Source organism: Bos mutus, chromosome 6 (assembly GCF_027580195.1).
Source record: "Bos mutus isolate GX-2022 chromosome 6, NWIPB_WYAK_1.1, whole genome shotgun sequence".
Classification (NCBI taxonomy): Eukaryota; Metazoa; Chordata; class Mammalia; order Artiodactyla; family Bovidae; genus Bos; species Bos mutus.
This window is the reverse complement of record NC_091622.1, coordinates 72,316,698-72,341,622: the sequence shown is the minus strand read 5'-3', so window position 1 is coordinate 72,341,622 and position 24,925 is coordinate 72,316,698. Positions and strand designations below refer to the sequence as shown.

Sequence of the window (24,925 nt, the reverse complement as noted above, 5' to 3'; positions counted from 1 at the left end):
CGTACAATGACACCTATACCAGCATCAAGAAGCAAAAGGCCTTTGAGAAGAATATTTTCAACAAGACCCATAGGATTGACAGTGAAGCTGCCCTTTTAGAAAGCCTGAAAGTGGTATACAAAAGCTGTATCAATCTCTATTTCTGTATGATTGGCAGCTCCTATAAAAATGAGCTGAAGTTCATGGCTGTTTTGAACTGCTTCTTCAACTAATTGAGATCAGATGCTGAGGGAAAATGTAGAAAGCAAGCTCTGCTGGTGAACATTCTTCTCGGTTGTGGAAGAAATCATAGATGCAGGGGTGATTCGAGACAGTAATTCCCATAAAGTGGTACACCCGGTGGCATTAAGGAGCAGATCAAATATCAGGTGCTGCAGTCAGCCAAGAGATCCAGCAGTCACTCCAGTGAAGACCACCATTCCTGGCTTTTCAGTTCAGTTATGTCCGACTCTGCAACCCCATGAAGTGCAGCACGCCAGGCCTCCCTGTCCATCATCAACTCCCGGAGTCCACCCAAACCCATGTCCATTGAGTCGGTGATACCATCCAACCATCTCATCCTCTGTCGTCCCCCTCTCCTCCTGCCCTCAATCTTTCCCAGCATCAGGGTCTTTTCCAATGAGTCAGCTCTTCGCATCAGGTGGCCAAAGTATTGGAGTTTCAGCTTCAACATCAGTCCTTCCAATGAACACCCAGGACTGATCTCCTTTAGGATGGACTGGTTGGATCTCCTTGCAGTCCAAGGGATTCTCAAGAGTCTTCTCCAACACCACAGTTCAAAAGCATCAATTGTTTGGCGCTCAGCTTTCTTTATAATCCAACTCTCACATCCATACATGACCACTGGAAAAACCACAGCCTTGACTAGATGGACCTTCGTTGGCAAAGTAATGTCTCTGCTTTTTAATATACTGTCTACGATGGTCATAACTTTTCTTCCAAGGAGTAAGCATCTTTTAATTTCATGGCTGCAATCACCATCTGTGGTGATTTTAGAGCCCAGAAAAATAAAGTCTGACACTGTTTCCACTGTTTCCCCATCTATTTCCCATGAAATGATGGGACCAGATGCCGTGATCTTAGTTTTCTGAATGCTGAGCTGGCTCTTCACTTTCTCAAAAAATCCAAGAAGAGCTCCTGGGTGACTTCTCATCCAGTCCCTCAAGTGATGCTTGCAGGATCATCTTGGGGTCACAGGGATTAAGACTCCATCATGTCTGTAGGTGCCCCACCCTCACCCCAACCTGTACATGCTTCCCCTTCCTTCTCACTCCTCTCTGTCAGTACTGGAAGGAAAGCTCTGAGCACATCTGACACAGGGCAGGGGAAGCACCCTCTTTCTTCTTTGACTGGATTATGCTCCCACGCTCTCCTAGAGCCTGTATTTTCTCCTCCACTTCTGTGCCCTGTGATGCAACTAAACTTCAAAGCAGAAGAAGGAACGTGCTGAGGGCTTTCCTCCTTTTGCCTCTACACAGCCTTCATCCCAACAGCTAGGGGAGGGAGAGAGAATTCTTTTGTACAGAATAAGTGGGGATGGGGAGTGGCATTTCAAGTCTAGGTATTTTCCCCTATTTCTTCTTACTGCCCAGACCTCTAGTCTTGAAAAAAATACTGGGAACATAGGAAAGGACAGCATGGAAGCAGTGATTTAAATTTTATCGAAGACGGTCTACAAAATTCTATATTTCAAACACAGCTGAATTTTTTTTTTTACCCTGATCCTGGCTTTTCAATTCTCTGCCTTGGGTCTGTAAACTCTGCTGCTTAATGCTGTCCTCTTCTGCCTCAACCTAATCCAGGCAGTAGGTCTGGGCACCACCCATCCCGAGGTCACCAAGAGAGGTGCCCTTCTTCAGAAAACCTTTGGGATTAGAATTTCCCCAGGAAGATGAAGGATGGAACGCTCATTTTTGAGTTTCATCTCTCCCTTTGACCCAAAACTTCCCACAAAAATGTCTCAAGAAAACTTCCTGAGACTTAGCATTCTGCCCCATTCACTAACTGCCAATTCCCATGGGCAGATAACTGGGAATCCTTGAGGGGGCATTTCTGTGTAAGAGATGTATGGAATCAGTATGACAGCCACCTTCTTACAATACTGTGTGCAAAGAGGAATAAAAAGAAAACAACAACATAAAATCCTAATTACTATTCTACATAAAGAAATGAGAATTTCCAACCATGGGTGACTATAGCTTATTTCACAGTTAAAAAAAGAAAAGAAAGAAAAGAGAAAGAAAAATTTTCAATTAAATATCTGCTACCCAATAAAACAAGATCCATGAGAACTTTTCAGAGTTAAATGGATACAGAATTTCTCTCTAAATCAAACCTCAGAAAAGGAAAAGATGGAACTAAGCAGATCACTAAAGGAAAATCATTAATACCCAAGTTCCCCAAGCTGGAGTAGGCAAAGAGCAAAAAGAACTACTGGTGATAATGAAACAAAAGGAATTAAGTCATCCAACTACTCATTTCCACTATCACCTTAGTTTAGGGCATTATTATCTGAAACTTAAGCTATTTCAAAATTTGTATCTGACTCTAGTCTCTTGCCATTCCCAGTAAACACCATTTCCAAAGCAACCTTTTAAAAATAATGCTTTATATACATTCTTTGACAGTCTTTCCACAATTTCCTATGATAGCCAATGACATCCAAGCATATGAAAACCTAGTTCCATCTTATCTTCCACTATCGAAAAGAGATCAAGTCAAAAACAATATACTGACTACAGTGGTCCCTCCATTCCAACCACAAGCCAAATTCATGAAGGATCTTTTGCTGAAATGATTAAATATCTTTTCTCTACTATGACAAATGCCCTTCATGGTCCGCTTAACTCCCTCCCGTCTTTTTCACTAAGCTCTGATACCAAAGCTTGAGATCTCTTCCTTCCATAGTACTTATTTTGGAACTCTGAATATGCTATATTGTTCTCTCTCATTTTGAAAAGACCATATATAAAAAAATGCCATACATTAAAAAAAAACATTTTATACCTGTTTTTCCAACACAGTGCCAGAAGAGTCAATTATTTTTGTTCTTAAGAGCAAAGTCTATGGAGTATCTCCACCTAAACTTTTACCAGCCCTCATGAGACAAGCTACAGAGAAGAGGGACTGATCTGGCAGGAAATAATAATCTCTCCCTCTGTCTACTTCTACTTCTTTTCTACCTCGTTTTGGTTTTTAGTTTTCCCTGTCCCTCAAAACCGATCAAGCTGTCTCTCTACTCAAAAACTAGGAACATGCAATTCCCTGGTGGCTTAGTGGCTAGGATTCTGGGCTTTCCCTGCCATGGCCTGGGTTTGATCCCTGGTGGGGGAAATTGAGATCCCCCAACCCACGCAGCCAATAAACAAATAGTGCTTAAAAAAAAAAAAAAACAAAACTGGGGTGGGAAGAAAGTTCATGCGGGAGGGAAATATGTATACCTATGGCTGATTTATGTTGCTGTATGGCAGAAACCAACAACACTGTAAAGCAATTATCCTCCAATTAAAAATAAATTAAGAAAAAAAACTAGGGACAGTCATTGTTTTCGACTACATACACACTTCTTTACAATCACTCACTTAAAACTAGATTCTAAAATGATAGCCCTGCTATGATTTTAACAATGCTGAAAACATGCATGTGTTAAAAAAAAAAAAAAAAAAGACTACAAATGAATTTAGAAAATTTAAAAGAGCTGATATATTTGGGTGATTTTCCCTTATCTCTTATATTGATATAATAATGTATTTCATGCAACAAATAATCAAGGCGGAAGTTCTTCACCTACTTTTTCTTTCGATTCCTTACACTTGGAAAGACAAAAGGAGGATTTTCTGAAGTAATATGACTATTTCTGGCTTGCTTCTCTTAGTAGCTCATCATATCTCTTGAGATTCCTCTTCCTATTAAATACCTACTATCTGTATAAGAATTAACAGTTCTGCATTACTTGCAAAAATGCATCTCTCCATTAGTAAGAATAAATCAGGAGCTGATAGAAACTGTTTTAAGTACACTACAGAAAACACCTATTTTCTTTTTTAACCTTTAAGCCAGGTGAGAAAAGGATTGAAATTTTGAATCAATACATTTATGTTACTTTATTAAAGTAACCATCTTACCGGTTCTTCAACTTCTCCACTAGCATGCTGAGCTTCAGCTTGTAGGTCTATAGGTGGAGCATCTTCCACAATTCTTTGAACAGACATCTGAATAAACTCATCAAAAGAATCCAGCTGTTGTCTCACCAAACCTTTCTCATCAAAATAGGAACTGCGAAAACATGAGTTTACAATCAGTTACAACTCACTGATGTTTTCTAGCATACTTCCCCATTTTCATTATCATTAAATTCAACAAATATTAATCATGAAATAGAAATTACTCTTATCCATCACTATATAAAATACTATCATGTATCTAAAAAGGGGATGAGAGTAGGAACACTTTCTTTGTAGAACTTATTGTTAAGTCTGGGGAAATGAGACTTATACTTGTGGGTAAAATTACTAAAACACAACGTAAGAACTATAAGGAAGCTCTAACTTATAAATATCCCTTATAAACTTTATCCAATCTCTTTGAAACATTTCTTGAAACTAAAGAAAATGTATAGTCAAAGAGAAAAATGTTAACATGGATGGGCCATGAGAATATTACGCTAAGAGAAATAAATAAGAGAAAAACAGATAGCACATGATTTCACTCATATGTGGAATCTTAAAAAAAAAAAGGAAAAAACCCAAACCCAAAACAATAGACAAAAGAAAAAAACCTCACAGACATAGAGAACAGATAAGAGGTTACCAGAGAGAGAAGGCGGTTAGTGTTATAGGTGAAATGGGTGAAGGGAGTAAAACGTATAGTGATACAAATGATGGATGATAACTAGACTGTAGCAGTGATCCCTCTGTGGTATATTTAGATGTTGAACTATAACGCTGTACACCTGAAACTTATATAACAAAAAAAAAGCATGGAAAAAAAAAGATAAAAATAAGAACTTTAATTTTAATAAGAAAGATGATGATGTCAATGACTAAAATATAGCATGTTAAGAATTTCAATTTTAGGTTAAAGATTATCTTATTCTGTATATGTTAAAGGTAAAATGAGGCAAAGTCATTTAAGTGAAAATACTTAGCAAATGACTGATCATTAAAAATGGAGCAAGGTTGAGAGATCAGAGCTAGTGGTATAGACACAGAAATCAAACAGTGAAAGCCCTAATGAAGGACAGAGGTTCAAAAAGAAACAACTTACTATTTGTAAGAAGACTCTTTCCCCTCACCACCACACAGGAAGAGCTGCATAGCTGGACCTAGCTTCTGGCCCCTTTTGCTTATTAACTAGCTCCCTCATCTCACACCAATTTTCTGAGCACCATGCATAGCCCAACAGACCATCAGCTTCCCGATTCCACATCAGGAAATCATCTCACAGATTGCTGGCCAGCCTATAGATTCGCTGGCTTTGGGTCCCACCCTGATTCAGTCACCCGTGGCTACCAATATCAGAAGTTCTCTGTGGCAGAGAACACAGTGACAATCACCCATATGTAAGGTACAGCTTTAAGAATGATGGAGGCAGAGACTTCCTTGGTGGTCCAGTGGCTAAGACTCCATGCTCCCAATGCAGGGGCTAGTTTTGATCCACCATCAGGGAACTAGGTCCCACATGCCACAACTAACAGTTCGTGGGCCAAAATTAAAAATTCCCGCATGCCACAACTAAGACCTGGTACAGCCAAATAAATAAATAAAAGTAAGTACATATTTATAGAATTGTGAAGGTAATTTCCTTCAGTAGACACTGTGAGCTAACAGGAAAGAAATTTCTCACAACCATTTGGGTCAGCCATTGTATATAAGAGACACATAGAAGGCACTAGCTGTAAAAGTAAACAACAATGGTTTTATGGACAATTTACAATTAAAAATCTTTTTAAAAACTAAGGACAAGTTTCATCCTCCCAGAAAGCTGAACCATAGCTACTTTTCCCCAAATCATCAGAACAGTACCTCATTAGAATGCCACCCTTTAAACACCTATAGTTCTTATTTATGAGTAGTTCTTATTTATGGTATCTACTACTATGATGGGCTTCCCTGAATTCCCAGATTCAGTTGTGAAGAATCCACCTGCCAATGCAGGAGATGTCGGTTCATTCCCTTGATCAAAAAGATCCTCTGGAGAAGAAATGGCAAACCACTCCAGTATTCTTACCTGGGAAATCTCATGTATAGAAGGAACCTGGCAGGCTATAGTCCATGGGGTCACAAAAGAGTCAGACACAGTGACTAAATAACAACTACCATGACTGATGTACAAGAAGTCATCTTACTAAAGTCACTATGATATTAAGTATTATCACATTCACAAGCCTGGGAAGATCACTTGATATCAAATAGTGGAAAAACAAAACATCATCTCACCATAGTTAAAGTACCTATAAGCAATTAAAATGTAAAAATCAAACAACACTTTATTCTGTAAGAAACATTAAATGCATGGACTTATTAAATAGTGTATTTAATCCTTCAGCAATTTGCCACATAAGTTTACAACTATTTTTTTGGCTAAGATCAAAACATTCTTTCTCCCTGGCGATCACCAAATACAGGCATCCTCCAAACATCTAGCTGGTTACTGTTTCCTAGTAAAATGTCTCTTGGTGTTTAATACTAAAAATCACAGAAGATGTAAATGTCTCAGTATGAAGTTTATAGTCCACGTTTAATAGGAAAAACAAATACATACTTACATCCCATAAACTCAATACATTTTTAACAAAACAATCTTCAGCAAAGCTTCAGTTTTACTCCAAACACAACTAGCAGAATCTAGAAGCATGTATTCTTCAAAAGGGAAGAGGCTGAGGCATCATCATATTACCATATATAAAGCAACGGTCACTTTGGTAAGAGAGGAGAATTGTAGCATTTTACATCCTAACATAGCAAGAGGTGACTTAACTACTTAAAAGTTATTTTTCTTATCTATATGTAAGGCTTCCTGCTCAGTTTTATTAACAGTTTAATTACACTTAGACTTGGATGGGAATGTGGGTTGAAATACAACCTGTTATAACTTTATCGATTTAAAACAGTGAGAAAACCAAGGAATCAAATTAACAGCACCAATAATGTAACAAACAGGCATCATATGCCATCTGATATAATGCACTGAGAGCAGAACATCACTGTTACCAAAAGTAAGCACCTAACTATGAGCATCAGACAAACCCAAACTGAGGGGCAGTCTACAAAGTAATCAGCCTGTATTCTTCAAAAATGTCAAGGTCAAAAAAAAAAAAAAAAAGTGAGGCCATGGGACGCTTTGAAGAGATAGTGGGTTTCAGAACCGCCCCCCCAAAAAAAGAGGAAGACTAAGGAACTGTCCTAGGTTATAGGAGACAAAAGAATAAGTCATGAAAAAATGTAATATATGATCTTATGTTGGATCCAGGATCAGAAAATTTTTGTTTTGTTCCAAACAACTTTAGTGGGACACCAGCAAAATCTGGGTAAGGTCTCTAAGTTAAATAAGATTACTGTAAAAAAAAAAAAAAGATTACTGTATTAATTAATTTCCTTATTTTAACAACTTAGATTATGATTATATGAAAGAATATTCCTAGGTAAGTCACTAAGTCTCAAAAATTTCAGAAAAAAATGCAGACAGATAAAGAATAAGGCAAACATTGCATAAGGTTAACCTTTACGGAATCTAGGTGAAGTATATACATGAATTCTTGCATAATTTTCCTATAAATCAAAATACCTTGCAAATTAAAGTTAGATACTTAAATAAATAACAAGCCAGCACTCTTGAAGCCTATTCACAAAAAACATCTAATTTTCAAGCAAAGAATAAGCAGGAAATCACTGTATGGTTTACAGTGCCTTTTAAAACTTTTTCAGTTTGATCTAAAACATTACCTAATTACAATCCAGCAAGCCTCTTGCCATAAATCTGGGGTGATTTCATCATCATCTTCATCATATTGCATATCTGCAAAAAAAAAAAAAAAATCATTCTTACTTGCAATAAATACTACTAGCTCACATCTCACTCCTATCATGGGAGGTAGCAGAAACACATTTATCGGTACTAAATAAAAAGCAATTGCTTTACCCCATTTCTGTAAAATCTCAATCATTACTTGAATTGTAATGAAATAACGGATGAATGTATGTACATATACACGAGTCTATGTCACATAGGTATTCTCCCAATTCACAAAGAGGTCTCATGAGAAAGGTTCAGTACAAGTCATAGTCATAGGAATTTATAACTGTTCCATCCTCTCCAGAAAGCTCATGTAACTCTTATTAACAGCTAAATATATTATAATAACTAATAGCAAGCTGACAGTCCTCTGATCCAAAGTCAGAGATAAGGCTAAGACGTAGGAGTCAGCAAAGGATTCCAATAGCTGGGCAATATGTTAAGGTGCAGTGTCTATTACAGCAACATTTCATACATGGACAGGGATGACAGCCTCTATTTTCCAAAGGTGGCCACACTGTATCTTCCATTTTACATATTCTTTTATAAAGTGATTTTAACACTCCTATCATCAAGATATAAGGGCGGGGGAGGTTGGTCAATGCTTCTTCCCCTTGATTCTAGATAGGTTTTTGAATCTCCCATAACTAAAGAGAATACAGTTGAACCAATGTTACACAATTTTAGAAGCTTTAGATCAGGAAAAGCAATGCAATTCCACCTTGTTTGCTGAAATACTTACATTTGGAGCTGTGATTAAGAAGACCTACTACTCTAAGGCTGGTATACTTAAGTGAGAAAGCCTAAACAGAGAAGCCACTCAGAGATGTTCCAGTCAGCAATCCTAGTCCTTGAATTTTTCTAGGTTAGATGCCAGATGCACTGAAAGCAGAGTGTGAGTAAACACTCCAGATCACAATCCCCAGCTGTCAATACCCAGCCTTTGTGTCTGCCAACCACCAGCATCAGGCAACAGTCAAGCCATTCCTACTATGCTCTGCCCAAATTCCTAGCCCATTCAATTCAAAATAATTTCTAAGCAGCCAAATTTTGGGGTAGTCATGCAGCAACAGTCATGTGTGCAATGGGGCATTTGAAAAATCAGTGTGCACCGGTCCTAATATTAGTCTCATCTTTTTTTTTTTTTTTTTTAATTTTTTTCCAAGTGTGGGTTTATTTTGAAATTATGAAGATTTCTACATTATTTTTTATTACATACAATAAAGCAATGCTTAGCTTAAAGTAAAACTTTCACATTTAAAGTTTTTATTTTAAAAATATTTTTATTTTTATTTATTTATTTTAAATAAAACATCTTTTTATTTTAAAAGATATTTTTAAAATGTAAACACGTAAAAGCCACCAAAAAAGTTGATCATATCTTGCAGTATAGGTTTATCCTTAAATATTTACATATCAAATGCTGTTTAGAAAAGATTTAAAAACTGGCTAAAAATCATTTACAATTGGCAATGATTAAAATATCCTTGTCTCTGAAAAGGCGTATTAATGGCACATAATGAATTTACTGTCACAAGCACTTAACAGTTTAATAGGTATGTAGTTTTATCAGTATACAAAATGCTCTTAGATGATCAGTGCAGTTGTTCTGGAGTGATCGCTGTAACAGGAAAAGGCCAAAAACAGAACATCGACTTTCAAAAGGTCTTTTCAAACAGTCTCCTTCTTATCAAAGAGTTTTCAGCTCAGGAGAGAAGAACAGCATTTAATTACTGCACCCCTTGCATATGGGATGTATGACAAACTATTCCAGGTCATCGACAGGAGCTGCAATCTGCAGAATAATACAGCCAGTCCCTTCTCATGCCACCAAAGAGCAGCACACAGGTTGAGCACGAAACACAAAAGCATAACTGTTGCAAGCAATCTCATTGTTTCAAACATTTTCTTCAGTTGTTTCACAGGTCCCATTGAAAAGCATGTACTGGCTAAGGCAGCAGTATTTCCAAAGGTATAAAACACTGCAAAAATCTTTATGCCTCCAGGGAGACACAGCAATCCAGTTCCAAGGATGCAGAAGAAGATGCCACTGATGAAGGATATGGCAAACCACTTTAGCCTGGTGTTGAAACTAAGGGATGAGGCATCATGGACCTGCAGGGTCAGGCCCTGTTCCTCCTTGTCCTGGCGGAGTAAAAAAACTAAGGTATCTAAAACAGCTTAGAGATTTCTAGCTTTGATGACATACTAGATGTTATTATCACAAGCACACAGGAGAAGCTAATAAGGCTGGAAAAGGAGCCGTAATAATCAAGTTAGTTTTATATTTATTGATCATTTATCCCTTTTAACATTTTTCATGTCTTCTAGCTTGTGAGAAATGAGAATATATCACCTACTAAAAAATTAAGCTAAGATTTTTTTTGAATTTTTTTCGCAGATAGAAGAACAAGAATACAATGATACTAATAAATTTCTAGATCCAAGATAAAAATGAGACACAAGTTTCAACAGCAGACCTTAAGTTTCTGCTTCTATTTTCTCCATGAAGTAAGCAAAGGAACAGAAGAGTGAGGGGCAACCAGAAGGTTGGGAGCTAGAAGAAAATGAACTCTGAAAAAGGAGTTGTGGAGAATGGAAGAGGGAGCATTAAAAATATACAAAGAAAATACACTATTCATGACTAAGATTTCTACATGTAAAAAGAAAAAAAGACATAGCGTTCCTGTTCAGTAAAATGCATACCATTGAAAACTGTGTCATATCGTGGTAAGAGGAAATGTAAATATCACCTTTTAAGGTAATTTACTTAGGCATATAGCAACATGAAGAAATGCCAAACTGGATCAAACCCTGCCTCCCCCCCAACACACACACATATACAGAAACTATATTCTTTGTCCCCGGGGTATTACCAGAACCTAGCACAATGTTTGGCACAGGCCGTCGCTCAAAAACTATTCAACAAATCCACTATCTCTGGCCTTAACGTAAATTTGAAAAGGAGCTGTGCTTCAGACGAAATCAAAACAACTGTACCTGTCGTATGGTTCTGCAGGCTACTTTCAATACGGGAAGGGAGCGTCAGATTCAATCAAGAGAACAAAAGTCCCCCTGACCGAGATCATACAGGCTACGTTCCCTGCACCCTCCGCCTCTCAAAATCTCGGATCCGGCCTGGGGCTGTGGGGAAACGACTGGGGATGTGGTGGGGCAGGCCGGGGAGGGGGCCGCATTCCTTCATTCGTCCAACTCCCCACGTTTCGCCCCCGTAAATGTGTCGCCGAGGAGTGCCCTGACTGGTCACCTACCCTCGTCCGCGTCGTACATCTTGGCAAACGGTTCCCGAGCCCCTCAATCCAGAAATCACACACAGGAAGGCGCGTAGCCGCCACCGACCACCGCAAAGCGAGGCGAAGTAGTTTCCGTCTCCGGCGTACCCAGAATACTCTGCGTCCCACACGAAGCCCCGCCCATAAAGGCTCCAATTAAGGTCTGCGCCTGCGCGAAGGCCGGGGGAAAAAACGTGATTAAGGGTTAGTATTGCACATGCGCGGTTTGTGGGTTGAGGTTCCTTTTCTTTGAGTGGGAGGACCGCTGCTTACAGTCTCCGAGTTGGCTCCTGCCAATGAAGCTTTGTTTTCTAGTGTTGTTGCACAAATAATGGCACCAAAAAAAGAAAGAAGATTTAATAATAAAAGGTTTAATTTTCGCCGTTCTCTATTTTTTCAGTTCTAAAGATTTAAAAACACGAAGCTTTTAAGAAGGATTTGTGTACAACTATGCATCATATTTTTTAAATGTTTAAGAAATGTGATTTTAATGCTGTTGCACGAATAATGATACCCGAAAAAAGCCAAGAAGATGTATTAATAAAAGGTTTTAATTGTGGCTGTAAGTCTGCGACATTCTATTTTTAATTTTCCAGTTCAAAAGACAAACACGTAGCTTCTAACAATGTGACTTCTTAACAGCAGGTGGTGCCACGGACAGCGCGTTTGTTTAGCCTGAAAGTTAAACTCTCACTCACTAGCCTATTCGACCGATCTACGCTAATCTATGTCCCGGGTATCGCTTTAAGTAGGTTTCTGGGCCACAGAGCCTTCATCGCGAGAACTCACGAGATTAGACGTGGAAGGAGGAGCTTCGGTGCAACGCTGACGAATGACGGCTCTCTGGAACTCCTGGCCTGTCCCTGCTGTTTTACGCTCATCTGGGGCCACAGTGCGTGTGCGAAAAGGTGGCTCCGCCCTTTTGCCCACTCCTGCATTTCTCATGCTGCCCGCGCGCCTAGCTCGCAGGCTTCTCTGCGGCTTCTTGCGGGGACCCACTCCCATTGTAACGCGTAACGGCGTCCGGGAGACGCTCCTCGAGAGGAGATGCGCTACCGATTACTCCTCCCGACACTCAGCGGGCCTGGGACGTGGTCTTCCTCGTGGCGCGACAGCGACTGGGGGTAACCCAGGAGGGGCTGACCTGGAAGAGAGTTTTCTGTTCCCTGAGTATGTCCTGGATTCGGAGTCGGAAGCAACCCTCCAGGACCAGCTGCGGGAGCTGCAGCAGCGGCAGGAAGAGGAGGAGAGACGGATAGAGCAGCAGCGAGAGGAGAGGCGGCAGCAGAAGTTAGGCGCCGGCCGGCGGGTACACCAAGTGGTGGGGCACCCGGACCCAACGGTGCCGCCCAGCGGCCAGAACTGTTCTGGCTGCGGTGCGGAGCTGCACTGCCAGGACCCCGGCGTTCCCGGCTACCTGCCCAGCGAGAAGTTTAACAGCGCGGTGGCGGAGGAAGGGGGGCTGGAGCGGACTGTATGCCAGCGCTGCTGGCTGCTAGTGCATCACCGGCGCGCCCTGCGCCTTCAGGTGAGCCAGGGACAGTTCCTGGAGCTGGTGAGCGCCGCGCTGCGGCGGCCCGAGCCAGCTCTTGTACTGTACATGGTGGACCTACTGGATCTGCCCGACACCTTGCTGCCCCACCTGCCCGCCCTGGTGGGCCCCAAGCAACTGATCGTGCTGGGAAACAAGGTGGACCTGCTGCCCCAAGACATTCCCAACTACCGGCAGCGGCTCCGGGAGCGACTGTGGGACGAATGCATCGGCGCCGGGCTCCTGCCGCCCCGCGGCTACCGAAGAGCTCAACGTTCCAGTGGGGACCGGCCACGGGGTGGGGAGGACAACGCGAATCTTCCGTCGAAGTCCAGCACGGTGCTCAGAGACGTGCGGCTCATCAGCGCCAAGACAGGCTATGGAGTTGAGGAGTTGATCTCCGCGCTCCAGCGCTCCTGGCGCTACCGGGGCGACGTCTACCTGGTTGGCTCAACCAACGCTGGCAAGTCCACTCTTTTCAATACGCTTCTGGAGTCCGATTATTGCATCGCCAAGGGCGCTGAAGCTATCGACAGGGCCACCATCTCTCCTTGGCCTGGTGAGCGTCCTCTTCGTTTTCTGAAAAGCTGGTCGTCTGATCGTGATTCACTCTCCTAGTCATGTATTCTTCCTTAATGTCCATCAGGGGCTGGTGGGAGGCTTCCCTTTAAAAATTCTCTACCTACTTTGTTCACATTTCTCTTCCGTGGCAGCTTAGTGCTTGCAAATTCAGTATATGTTGTAGTAACTTTTCAATAGAAATAGAAATACTCAATGGAGTATTCCTATGTTCAAGCCACCGTTCTAAGCACTTCAGGTGAACCAGAGGACAATGTTTGCTCTCTTGAAGGTTTCCCTTGTAGCTTTAGTCATTTGTAAGTTTCTCCAGAAAGTCCTTTGATTTTTGTGGAGAAAAGCCTCCTTCCATCCCTCAGTCTTACTCTTCATATCTTGAGTTTACTCATGAGATTCTATAGGTTTAACATATGAATAATTCACTGATGCAATATGTTGTGTGGCTTCGCTGAAAATAAGTCAACTTTTATTTTCAGTCAAGAAACATCTGAAGTAATTACAGAATGAATCCTTCTGTGACCTGTTTTTATGTAACAGTTGGCAAAATGAACTACTTCATTTGTTCCTTTGAAACCAGTGTTTAACTTGGCTTGGTAAATTGTATTCTCTGTCTTGGACTTTGGGAGACTTATATACAGAAATGCTTTTATACCTGTTAGTAGTATGCAGAAGATGGAAAGAGATCAGGCCTATAGATTTGGCGTTCAGATCCTAGTTGAGCCTGTGAGCCAGTCTTTGAGCCTATTGCCTTATCTGTAAAGTAAGAATAATTTTGTAGAGGGTTGTCATGAAAGTTAAGAGAAATAATCACAGTCCTCAAGATGGTACAGGTCCTCTTAAATGTTTTATTCCATTTTCCTGTACAATGTTTATAACAGTGTATGTATTTGGTATTTCAGGTACTACATTAAACCTTCTGAAGTTTCCTATTTGTAACCCAACTCCTTACAGAATGTTTCAAAGGCAAAAAAGGCTTAAAAGAGATGCAACTGAAGCAGAAGAAGATCTTAGTCAACAAGAACAAAATAAACTGAATCTCTTAAAAAAGCATGGTTATTTAGTAGGTAAGTGTCTTCTATAGGAAAACTAGTGTAACTGTATGCTAAAATTTTTTGTTGAGCATCTTGAAATACAGCTCTCTAGGGCTAGCCAGTTTTTTATGGGAAGAGACACTCCCTCTTTTTAGAACATAGAGACCTTTTAGAGGCAAGGCTGCTGTTTGGAAGTCCAGAATTCATTGCACTGGGAAAATTGAGATGGTAGATACTTGAAGAAATCCAGGAAAGGAAATGTGAATAACTGCCTATCTGGCTACTGTTAGAAGTAGAACCATGTGCACTAAGATGCCAGCCCCCTCCTTGCAGACCATACAAGTTGTTGAACTGTAACAGCTTTAAATTGGATTGTCCCCCTTTCCTTAGTATCTCTTTCCAACCTTAATTTACGAAAAACTGATTTCCAACACTCTTCCCCTCCACCGAATGTGCACAGCCAGCCACACTCATTTCCTCATTACAAGAGTCTGACTCTGGCTGCATTTAGAAACAGAGAAAAAGTATCACTGTAGTCTCACTTCCTTCCAAACACCACAGTTAGTCTTAGTAACTTGTTTGAAGCAAACAGAAAAATTACGAGTCAAAAGCTTTAAAGGAGTGACTACTAACTTCAATATAACTTGTTCTAGGAAGGGTTGGAAGAACATTCTCATATTCAGAAGCACAGAAGGATAAAGCTGCCTTTGAATTTGATGCCGATTCATTTGCCTTTGATATGGGAAATGAACCTGTTCTGGCTGCAGATAAATCCACCAAACGAGTAGAACTGACCCCAGAAGATGTGAAAGATGCCCACTGGTTTTATGACACCCCTGGAATTACAAAGGAAAATTGTGTATGTATTTCATATCTTTTAGAAACATTAACTTTCAAGTGCAGGAGTACTATTTTAATCAGCAGATGAAAAAAAGACATCCTTTCATTTTAGACTCAGTTCTGATTCATTCATCAGACTGTTTCCTTGGTGAATCTATATGCCATTTGGTAGGCATCACTTCTGACAACCTGTTTCTATCTTTGTGATTTTTACCTTAGAGAAATATTTACAGAATCCTAGATTTTAAGGTTGGAAGAAATCATAAATGTCACTGCAGTTCAGCCACCTGTCCCATACTTGAATTCCCTCCATAACATATTCACCAAGAGGTGCACTCACTTTGAACTGAAGTAAGGAGGGACTCACCCTCAGCTAAAGCAGTGTCACCTCATGTCCCAAGGTCACCCATTTGATCTTTGACCTGCTCTTTATATTGAGCTGGGCAGTCTCCCTGTACATACTTTGTACTTATTGTTCCCCAAAGGTGTATGGAATAAATGTAATGCCTCGGTCCCTCTGCCAGACATTGAAATGTTTTAAAGTATAATGTCCTTTCTTTCTTACTCTACGCTTTTCTTCTCTGTCATTAATTCATCCTACGAACATGGGGACTGTGCTGACATAATCCAGATGATTTGTCTTCATTTCCTGGAGCTATTCTGAGAATAGGCTATAAACACATGACACTTTCCAGCATGAGTTCTAATTTGTTTTTGTTCTTGAAAAAGTGATACAAAGTACTAAATTTCTTAAGTAGGTGCCCCCTCAGATGAACCTAATTTAGAATAGGATCAACTCATTGTTTATGTCCAGCCTTTACTCCCTTAGCAATTCAGAACTTCACAGAGTAAAGAAAAAGCCAAGGAGTACAAGAATTTGGTAAGATTTAAATCAAAATCTGACTTTAAAAATTTGAGAAAGTAAAAAAAATTGGCTAAAAATCTTTTGCAAGCTTGTTTCTTAAAAATAAAAAGAAAATTTTTAAAAATGTAATATCTACGAAGATTTGAAAGAAAATAATGTAAGGGGTGGCAAGTAGTTTTCTTTAGTATTTGTGTTTGAAAAAGCACATGTAGGAAAGAAATATTTTAACACTTTTAGCAGAGACCCTAATACTTCCATTTCACAATAGAGTTCCTTGCTTCAGCTTAGGAAACTGGCTCCCACTACTATTGAACATTACTACTGCTATCACTTTAACTTTACCCACTCATCTTTAACTTTTAGGCTCAGTTAGGGCAATGACATGGAGAAGGCAATGGCACCCCACTCCAGTACTCTCGCCTGGAAACTCCCGTGGACGGAGGAGCCTGGTAGGCTGCAGTCCATGGGGTTGCTAAGAGTCGGACACGACTGAGCGACTTCACTTTCATGCATTGGAGAAGGAAATGGCAGCCCACTTCAGTGTTCTTGTCTGGAGAATCCCAGAGACAGGGGAGCCTGGTGCGCTGCCATCTATGGGGTCGCACAGAGTCGGACGCAACTGAAGCGACTTAGCAGCAACAGCAGGTCAGGGATAGCAATTCCTTTAGTCAGGTATACCCTCTTGTCAATTGGTCAAAAAGGCAAGAATTTGCTAACTACTATAGCCAGCACTGAGACCCTCAAGTTTTTAGATACAAAAGTTCTCTCAGGCAGTTTGATTCTCTGTCAGTTTATTGATATATTTATTTAATGCCTTGAACCAGTGTTTCCCAAACTAAAGCAAGGAACTCTGTTGTAAAATGGAAGTATGAGGGTCTTTGCTAAAAGGGTTAGAGTAATTCTCTCCTGCCAGGAGCTTTAAATGTGCTTTTCAAACACAAGTACTGAAGAAAACTACTTGCCACCCCCTTACATATTTTCGTTCAAGTCTCCCTAGATATTACTTTTTTTTTAAATTTTCTTCTTACTTTTCTTTAAGAAACAAGTCCACAAAAAGCCATTTTTTTACTTTCTCAAATTTTTTTAGTCAGATTTTGATTTTAGTCTCACCAGAATCTTGTACTTCCTGGCTTTTCTTTTCCATTTTCTCTAGTCTACTTAGGAATCTTCATCCTCAGAAGTCACAGGATCCATACCTTTGTGTTGTTGTTGTTGTTGTTGTTTTTGCTGAGTATTTGTAGGAAATAAGGAAAGTGAATACTGGAATTTAGCAAAGATTCTTCAAGCTTTTTACTTGAGCCTAGAATGGGGTGATCACTCTCACTTAATGCATGCATAGCTGCCACGAGGACAAAACACAGCACATTACCTTACCATTACCTGAGAATTGCTGCTCCCTAGAAGCCTTGACAAGAGAACATATTTTTCTATCCTGGAATTGAATCATCAATGTGTTCAGATCACACAAAATTTGATAGAATTCAGAGGATGCTGTTGTTTCATATACCTGTATACTGCCATTACTTAAGATTAAGTTGTGAAACAAGAGTAGAGCCAACTATAAATTGATTCCATGAGACAGAAAGAAGCTATGAATTTTATGTGCAGCAAATTCTGGAATACATACTTTGATGTATTGTGAAGCCTAGAATATATAATCATAACTTTTTATCTTACAGGTAAAGCACGATACAGCATATGTTCATTGAAAGTAATTCTCAAAAAAAATCTGCACTTTGCTTTACAGATTTTAAGTCTTCTAACAGAAAAAGAAGTAAATATTGTATTGCCAACACATTCCATTATTCCAAGAACTTTTATGCTAAAACCAGGAATGGTTCTATTTTTGGGTGCCTTAGGCCGCATAGATTTTCTGAAGGTAAGAAAAGTCTGTACCATTGAAAAATGACTTTATTTTTGGGATTTACTTTAAGCAAGCAGATATTATCAAGACTAGCAAAATGTTGATAACTAGGTCATGACTGTTGGGGTTGATATCCTTTTATGTCTGTGTTTTTAAATGTCTGTAATATAAACCTGGGATAATGAAATAGTGGGAAAAAGTCATAGGTCTTAAAAAAATTGTCTTCAAAAAACAGCTCAATGTCCCATACAGCTTGACATTAAAAAGATAGTTTCCCTCTCCTGTGGTATTATTTTCTGTGGAAATCAGAGGGCATACGTTTAGGGGCAGGGTTAATATGGCATTAAATTAATTCCACACTCTATATCCGATGACACGTACACTTTTATACATGTATTTTTTTGGTTTGGTATTCATTTACATAGCATCATTTAGAGATTTTAAAGCATCTATAGAACTGCTCCCCATTTTTGCCAAAGTGAGCAGAAAAATGGAAAATGAAAGATGGATATGCACACTCAGTGCAACCTGTGGCCATTGCCTTAGCACACATCTTGGGTTTCTGTTTGTTCATAATTTGTTGAAAATTTGGCCTTACATACTTGAAACATTACATACATTTTTAGAGACCATACAATATTAACATTTTAAACCAAATTTTATACAGGGACAATTAAAGCAGATGGTATATTCATTTGTTTTTCATAAAAATAGACATTTAAGTATCCACAAAGTGTATATAAGGTATCATAGGTTTATTACATGGGTGTAAGTGCATTGCTTCTGCCATGTTTTTCCTACCTTCCTCTTTTTTTTTTTGGCCACACCACATAGCATGCAGGACCTTGGTTCCCCGAACAGGGCTTGAACCCAGGCCACTGCAGTGGAAGCACAGAGCGCTCAGGACTGGACTGCCAGGGAATTCCCCAGATTTTTTAAATTGTACCTTGTAATGTGCTGGTTTTCTAAGTTTTCATTGTACAGATAAGTTCTTTCTTCCTTTCTTAAGGGAAATCAGTCAGCTTGGTTTACAGTTGTGGCTTCCAACTTCCTTCCTGTTCACATTACTTCATTGGACAAGGCAGATACTATGTATCAGAAGCACGCAGGTCATACGCTACTGAAGGTGAGCCAACATGATTTGATGGTTGAATAGTTAGGTTAATACACCCTGGTAGTCCCACAGCCCTGATAAAAAGCCTTTGTTGGACAGAAGCATCTTTGTTACATCATCAGCTAGCTCTCCCTGACCTTGTTCACCTTGAGGATTTTGGCTATAAAGTGAGACAGGCTCTGATAACAAAAGGGATATTGGATTGGACTGACCCCAGGATACTGACAGAGCTGGGTTTTCTCTGGGTGACACTGTCCAGTATGGTAGCCACATGTGGCTATTTCAATAAGTTAATTAAAATTAAATAAATTTTAAAATTTAGTTCTTTACTTGCACTAGCCACTTTTCAACTGCCCAGTGGTCACATCATTTCAAAAAGTTGCGCTGGATAATTTGAGTGAGGAGACATTGGATTTTCTCACAACTGGGTGATGCTCCTGGCATGTAGTGGGTGGAGGCCAGAGATGATGCTAAACATAATGCGTGCACAGGACAGCCCCTCACAACAGGGAATTATCTGGTCCACATGTGAGTAGTGCTGAGTTTAGAAGCCCTTGTCTGGGTAGAAAAGCTCTTCTCCCAGATTCTTAACCACAGATACTTAGAGACTATCGTATGTCTTCTCTCCTGCTTACTTGATCCTTCCTTTGACCTGTTAAGCAGTGTGTGAAAATTTCTCTGATCTTTCAGAAACAAAACTAAACTCAAGTGTCCCACTCCTTCCTCTTCTTTACAATCAAGCTGACTCCTGCTCCTCACCTCCCATCCTCTGCAGTCCCTGCTGTGCCCTTTTTGTGCCACTGAAATTATTCCAAGTTCTCTAGAAACTGAATGGGGCCTATTTATAGTTCTTTAACCAGACCTGAATACACACTGTTGGCTAGCCTGTAGTGTATGATGGTTAAGATCACTGGAGCTAGGCTGGGTTCAAATCCTACTCTGCTCCACCACTTAGTGAAGCTGTGTGACTTTAGGCGAGTTTCCTTTACCTCTGTCTGTTGTGACCACACCGTGAGGTTGTGGAGAAGATCCAGTGCCAGGGCACCGCTGTCACTGCTGTGTAAGTGTCTGTGGCGATGAGGAGGGGGTTGGGACATAGCTCCTGCAAAAATACCAGGTGCATCCAATGCAGATGTGATTTACATTAATGAACGCTCATACAACTAAAAATAGGTCAAAACGCACACCTGCCCTTCAACCAGGATAAAACCAACCTGACTTCAGAAGCAAATGCTTCTTTCTCTCTGGACTGAAAAAGCCAGAGTGAAATTAAGACTCCATTGAAATAACTGGCCTAAAGTTGATGCTCCAGACACATGTAGGATTTGAGGGGAAGGCTCCACCTTCATGCATCTGTGTAGTCTTCAGGGTGGACTCACTGATACTTCTCAAAGCGACACCAGGCTTCTCTCCCCTCGTAATACAGTTTCTTGGGCTGCTCTGTGCCTCTGCCTTGCCTTCTGGTTTTCATTCATCTCCCAAGTCAAAGTCAATCCTACCTCCTAATCATCACTGAGACCAGCCTCACAGTCCAAACTGTAGCCTGCTTTCTGAGATTATGAGGTATAATCTAGACTCCAGTTTTATTGTCTTCCTCCCACCCCCACCCCACTACAGCTGTAGTTCTCAACCAGGTTGACTCTTACCACAAGGCAACATTTGGCAAAGCCTGGAGACAGTTTTGGTTTTCACAACTTACTGGATGCCGAGTAGAGGCTGCTAAAAATTGTGCAATGCACAAGACAGCCTCCTCCAACAAAAAATTATTTGGCTCAAAAGGTCAATAGTGCTGAGGTTGATAAATCCTGCACTGTACAGGTTTTTCCAAAATATAAAGCAGGTCCCAATATTCTTTTTCATTTTTTTTCTTTCCTGCTTATGATTCCTTGTTAGTTCCACATTACTGAGAAGTCGAAACTGAAAGCCTCATCACTAATACACACACACAACACACTCAGCACAGTTAAACTACAATTCTCTGAACTCATCATCTTTTTTCCAATTTTTGTGTCTGTACGTTACTCAGAATACCTTTCAACACTGAGTAACTTTAATCTATTTTTCAAAATTCTGCTCATTAATGGTTTTATTTGACCAAGCCACATTCATTATTCCTTTCACAACCATAGTACTTAATAAATTGCCTCTCATTACGTATCTTACCTTTTATTTACTTGCTATTTCCACCTTCTGATCTCCTCAGGAGCAGGGACCATACTGTAACGTCTGTGTTTGTGTTCTTAGTGATAAACACAGAGAAATCCATTAATAAATAGGTAAATTATCCTCCTTTTATTTCCAATAATGGAAACACCTGTAAACATAGAGCTGATGTTAAACCATTATCCATGTACCCTTGGTTTCTAATGAGGCAGGGATTAACCTGTGTGTCCAGACAGGCCTGTTAGTTTAATGGTTTTATTTTTGATACCTGTACAATATTATCTTATCAGTGCCTTACTTAATATTAGAGTTATCAGGGGTTTCATTTGAATTTCCAAATAACTTTATCTCCTCCCAATGGAAGGTACCAGTGGGTGGAGAAGAAAGAATGGCAGGATTTCCTCCTCTTGTTGCTGAAGACATCACGTTAGATGAAGGACTTGGGGAATCTGAAGCAGTGGCTGACATCAAGTTCTCCTCTGCAGGTAATTTTACACCAAGCACAAGAGTTTATCATATTTTTATACAGATTTGCCTTAACTGACATAAGCCAAATATTTTAAGAAATACATGCTAGATTATCCATAAGATGCAACCTGCTCTGAAAATGAATCTGTACATTTTCACAAATGTATTGATGCTTTTTAAAAAAAATAGTGAGGCAGCAGTAGCCTCCCTGGGGTCTCCATCTGGAGCTGTGTTTGGTGTTTTTAATAGGATGGTTGCTAACACCGTCTGTGTTTTTTCATGTGCCTGCATAGGTTGGGTAGCAGTGACACCGCAGTTTAAGGACACACTGACCCTCCGAGGCTATACACCTCAAGGGACAGTCCTGACAGTCCGGCGCCCTCTCTTGCCACATATAGTTAACATCAAAGGAAAGCGCATCAAGGGAAGTGTGGCGTATAAAACCAAAAGGCCTCCTGCTGTTATGTACAATCTGCAGAAGAAAAGATAGATACGTGAAGCTGACCTGTTCACACTGAAGATGAACTATATAGAACATTCTGTGTGCATCGCACCACATTTTATTAAATACTGCTGTAATAAAGCCCCCTAACCCTTTTTAAACTACCAAGGACCGTGCCTCTTTTTAATGAACTGAGTTTGTAAACACGTTATTTTTTTTAGTAGGGTACATACATGTATGTATCTGTGATTCAAACATACCTAAAAGAGAGTTCTGCTACATTGTTTTCTCCCACTAGTATTTGAGACCAGATGGCACTTCTCATTTAGAAAAAAGCAGCTTAGCAGTTGGCTTAAGAGAAAATGGCAGAAAGTTAATTTCTCCAAAATATGCTATCTTAAATCAGAGAGGTGAGTAAGAGGCTGCACTTCACGTAGTCAGCCAAGTACCCAACTGGGGAACACACCATGGCTTCCATCTCTGGGTCTAAGGTGGTTGCTCAAGTTGTCATCCTTTCACAGCAATGGGAAGAAGAGAAGAGTGTGAAGAGCATGCAGCTACCGTACTGAAATGAAGGGAAGAGCTGGAAGTTGCCCACATCACAGTGTCCAGTGGTCAATGTTTCCATGGCCACACCCTGCCATGAGGAAGCTGGAGGATGTAAACGGAAATGCAGAGTCAGATTTTTATTACTTAGGGGAAGCAGCAGTGAAAGAAATCTTGAAAACAAGTAGAAATTTCCCTTACCTAATCTAAAAGTGCCTGAAAATCTTAGAAAAGGATTTATGTTATATCCTTTTGGAATCTGAGATCTATTCTGCAAGGATCAGAGCACTTCAACTATTTTATCAACATTTGTCTGTAAACACTGTACATAAAACATTACACCAGTCAGAAGTGTTTACCTTCAAGTATTTCTAGTCGATTGAGTGGCCCTATAGCTGTGGACAATGAATTGGCAAGTCAAGTCCCAGGTCCCATGATGAGATGAATGCTGTGAAGTTAATTGGCCTGAAACAGATCCCTGAACTTCCTGTAGACTTAGGGTTAGCATTAACTTTTTAATAGTCCTGTATTCTCTGACAACATATACACTCGAGCCCCCTCTCCCCTCTCACTAAGTAGGTCATTATAGGATAAATGGTCAGTATTTTAAAATGCAACTTGTAGGGCTTTTTGGTAGCTCAGTGATAAAGAATCTGCCTGCCAATGCAGGAAACACAGGTTCAATCCCTGATCCGGGAAATCCCACGTGCTGTGGAGCAACTAAGTCTGTGTGCCTCAACTACTGAGCCTGTGCTCTAGATACACTGTGCAGCAACTACTGAAGCCCACGCACCCTAGAGCCCGTGTTCCATAAGAGATGCCACCACAGTGAGACACCCATGCACTGCAACTAGAGAGTAGGCCCTGCTACCCCCAACTAGAGAAAAGCCAGCTTCACCAACAAAGACCCAGCACAGCCAAAAATAAAAAGTTTAAAAAACTACTTGTAAAAACCGTAGGTCTCACTTTCATTATGTTTCAAAGTGAATACTATTGGCATCTTGGGGAAAGTGGTTCTATATGTGTATCCTTCATCCCCAAATACCAAATGCCACTAGCAGCACCCCTGCCCCATTCCTCACTGTGACAGTGGAGAACCCTGACATTTCTAGACCCACCCTCTAGAGGGCGGTAGCTCCCCAAGTTAAGAAAATGGTAGCTGATTTCTAGTTTATTTTGGAGAAAATGAAATACTGTTTCATAAATTAAAACTGTGACCATTATATTTGTGTACTGTTTGCAGTTTGGAGCTTAGGCCTGAAATCTTTAGATTAAAAAGAATATGGTAAACGTGCACTTACGGAAAAATATAGAACCCAAAAACTGATGCTGTATTTACCCTGAAAACTTATGTATTTTAGAAAGCCGAACATTTCTCCCTCATCTTTTCTTTAGGCTTTCAGACGTCTCAACTAGCAGAGACTTCATTTTTAAATATTCAGAGTTAATATTCTCAGGATTCTCTTACCTCTAAAATTAAATGGTTATGTTTTCACTAAGGCATATCTAAAAATGTTCCAAGGTACTTTGCTAGCAGTTTTAAACAGTGCAATTTACTAAGTTTCAGTTTCCCTGGTTTTAATCTCTTTGGGTCTTCATTTTCTCATCTATAAAATGAGGGAATTACACTATATATTTCTCAGTCCTAACTTTATAGGATTCTCAGCAAAAACAGGCAGGGAAGCCAAGAAAGTGTGGTTACAAGACCTCAGATGAAAAAAGCCCTCTGAGCATAGACAGTAGAGACTGGTGCTAGGTTTTGTTATTAATTTACATCACATTCTGCCATCTTTGCTACTTTCTACTTCTGCATTCCAGTCCCCTATAATGAAAAGGATATATTTTTTGGGTGTTAGTTCTAAAAGGTCTTGTAGGTCTTCATACAGCTCAACTTCAGCTTCTTCAGCGTTACTGGTTGGGGCATAGACTTGGATTACTGTGATACTGAATGGAAAAGTAGGAAGTCAAAAAAAGTAGGAAGTCAAGAAACACCTGGAGTTAACAGGCAAATTTGGCCTTGGAATACGCAATGAAGCAGGGCAAAGCCTAATAGAGTTTTGCCAATAAAATGCACTATTCATAGCAAACACCCTCTTCCAACAACACAAGAGAAGACTCTACACATGGACATCACCAGATGGTCAATACTGAAATCAGATTATATTCTTTGCAACCAGAT

The 24,925-nt window shown here is 40.0% G+C and overlaps 2 protein-coding genes across 2 annotated transcripts in view; one reads left to right on the top strand and one right to left on the bottom strand.

Moving 5' to 3' along the window:
* The window catches only part of POLR2B (RNA polymerase II subunit B), a 45,754-nt gene extending 34,315 nt beyond the window's left edge, over nucleotides 1-11,439 (bottom strand). The window contains exons 1-3 of the mRNA XM_005899033.2: nucleotides 11,286-11,439; nucleotides 7,944-8,016; nucleotides 4,125-4,275 (exon numbers count right to left, since the gene is read on the bottom strand). Coding sequence (XP_005899095.1) covers nucleotides 4,125-4,275; nucleotides 7,944-8,016; nucleotides 11,286-11,304 — 243 coding nt within the window. The 5' untranslated portion in view covers nucleotides 11,305-11,439. The remainder of the gene's footprint in view (nucleotides 1-4,124; nucleotides 4,276-7,943; nucleotides 8,017-11,285) is intronic.
* A 562-nt stretch (nucleotides 11,440-12,001) lies between these two features.
* On the top strand, nucleotides 12,002-24,326 carry LOC102278245 (nitric oxide-associated protein 1). Its single transcript, XM_005899032.2, has 7 exons — nucleotides 12,002-13,396; nucleotides 14,313-14,477; nucleotides 15,098-15,303; nucleotides 17,897-18,028; nucleotides 19,023-19,139; nucleotides 21,655-21,775; nucleotides 22,052-24,326. Exons 1-7 carry the CDS (start codon nucleotides 12,139-12,141, stop codon nucleotides 22,246-22,248), a joined length of 2,196 nt encoding a protein of 731 aa, XP_005899094.2. The 5' UTR covers nucleotides 12,002-12,138; the 3' UTR covers nucleotides 22,249-24,326.
* The last annotated feature ends 599 nt before the right edge of the window (nucleotides 24,327-24,925 follow it).

What these genes read in the sequence shown, in the direction of transcription:
- LOC102278245 (XM_005899032.2), top strand. Translation starts at nt 12,139, where the DNA reads ATGACGGCTCTCTGGAACTCCTGGCCTGTCCCTGCTGTTTTACGCTCA. An exon ending in CAGGTCATACGCTACTGAAG is followed by an intron (nt 19,140 to 21,654) that starts GTGAGCCAACAT and finishes TCCCAATGGAAG; the next exon opens with GTACCAGTGGGTGGAGAAGA. An exon ending in CATCAAGTTCTCCTCTGCAG is followed by an intron (nt 21,776 to 22,051) that starts GTAATTTTACAC and finishes GTGCCTGCATAG; the next exon opens with GTTGGGTAGCAGTGACACCG.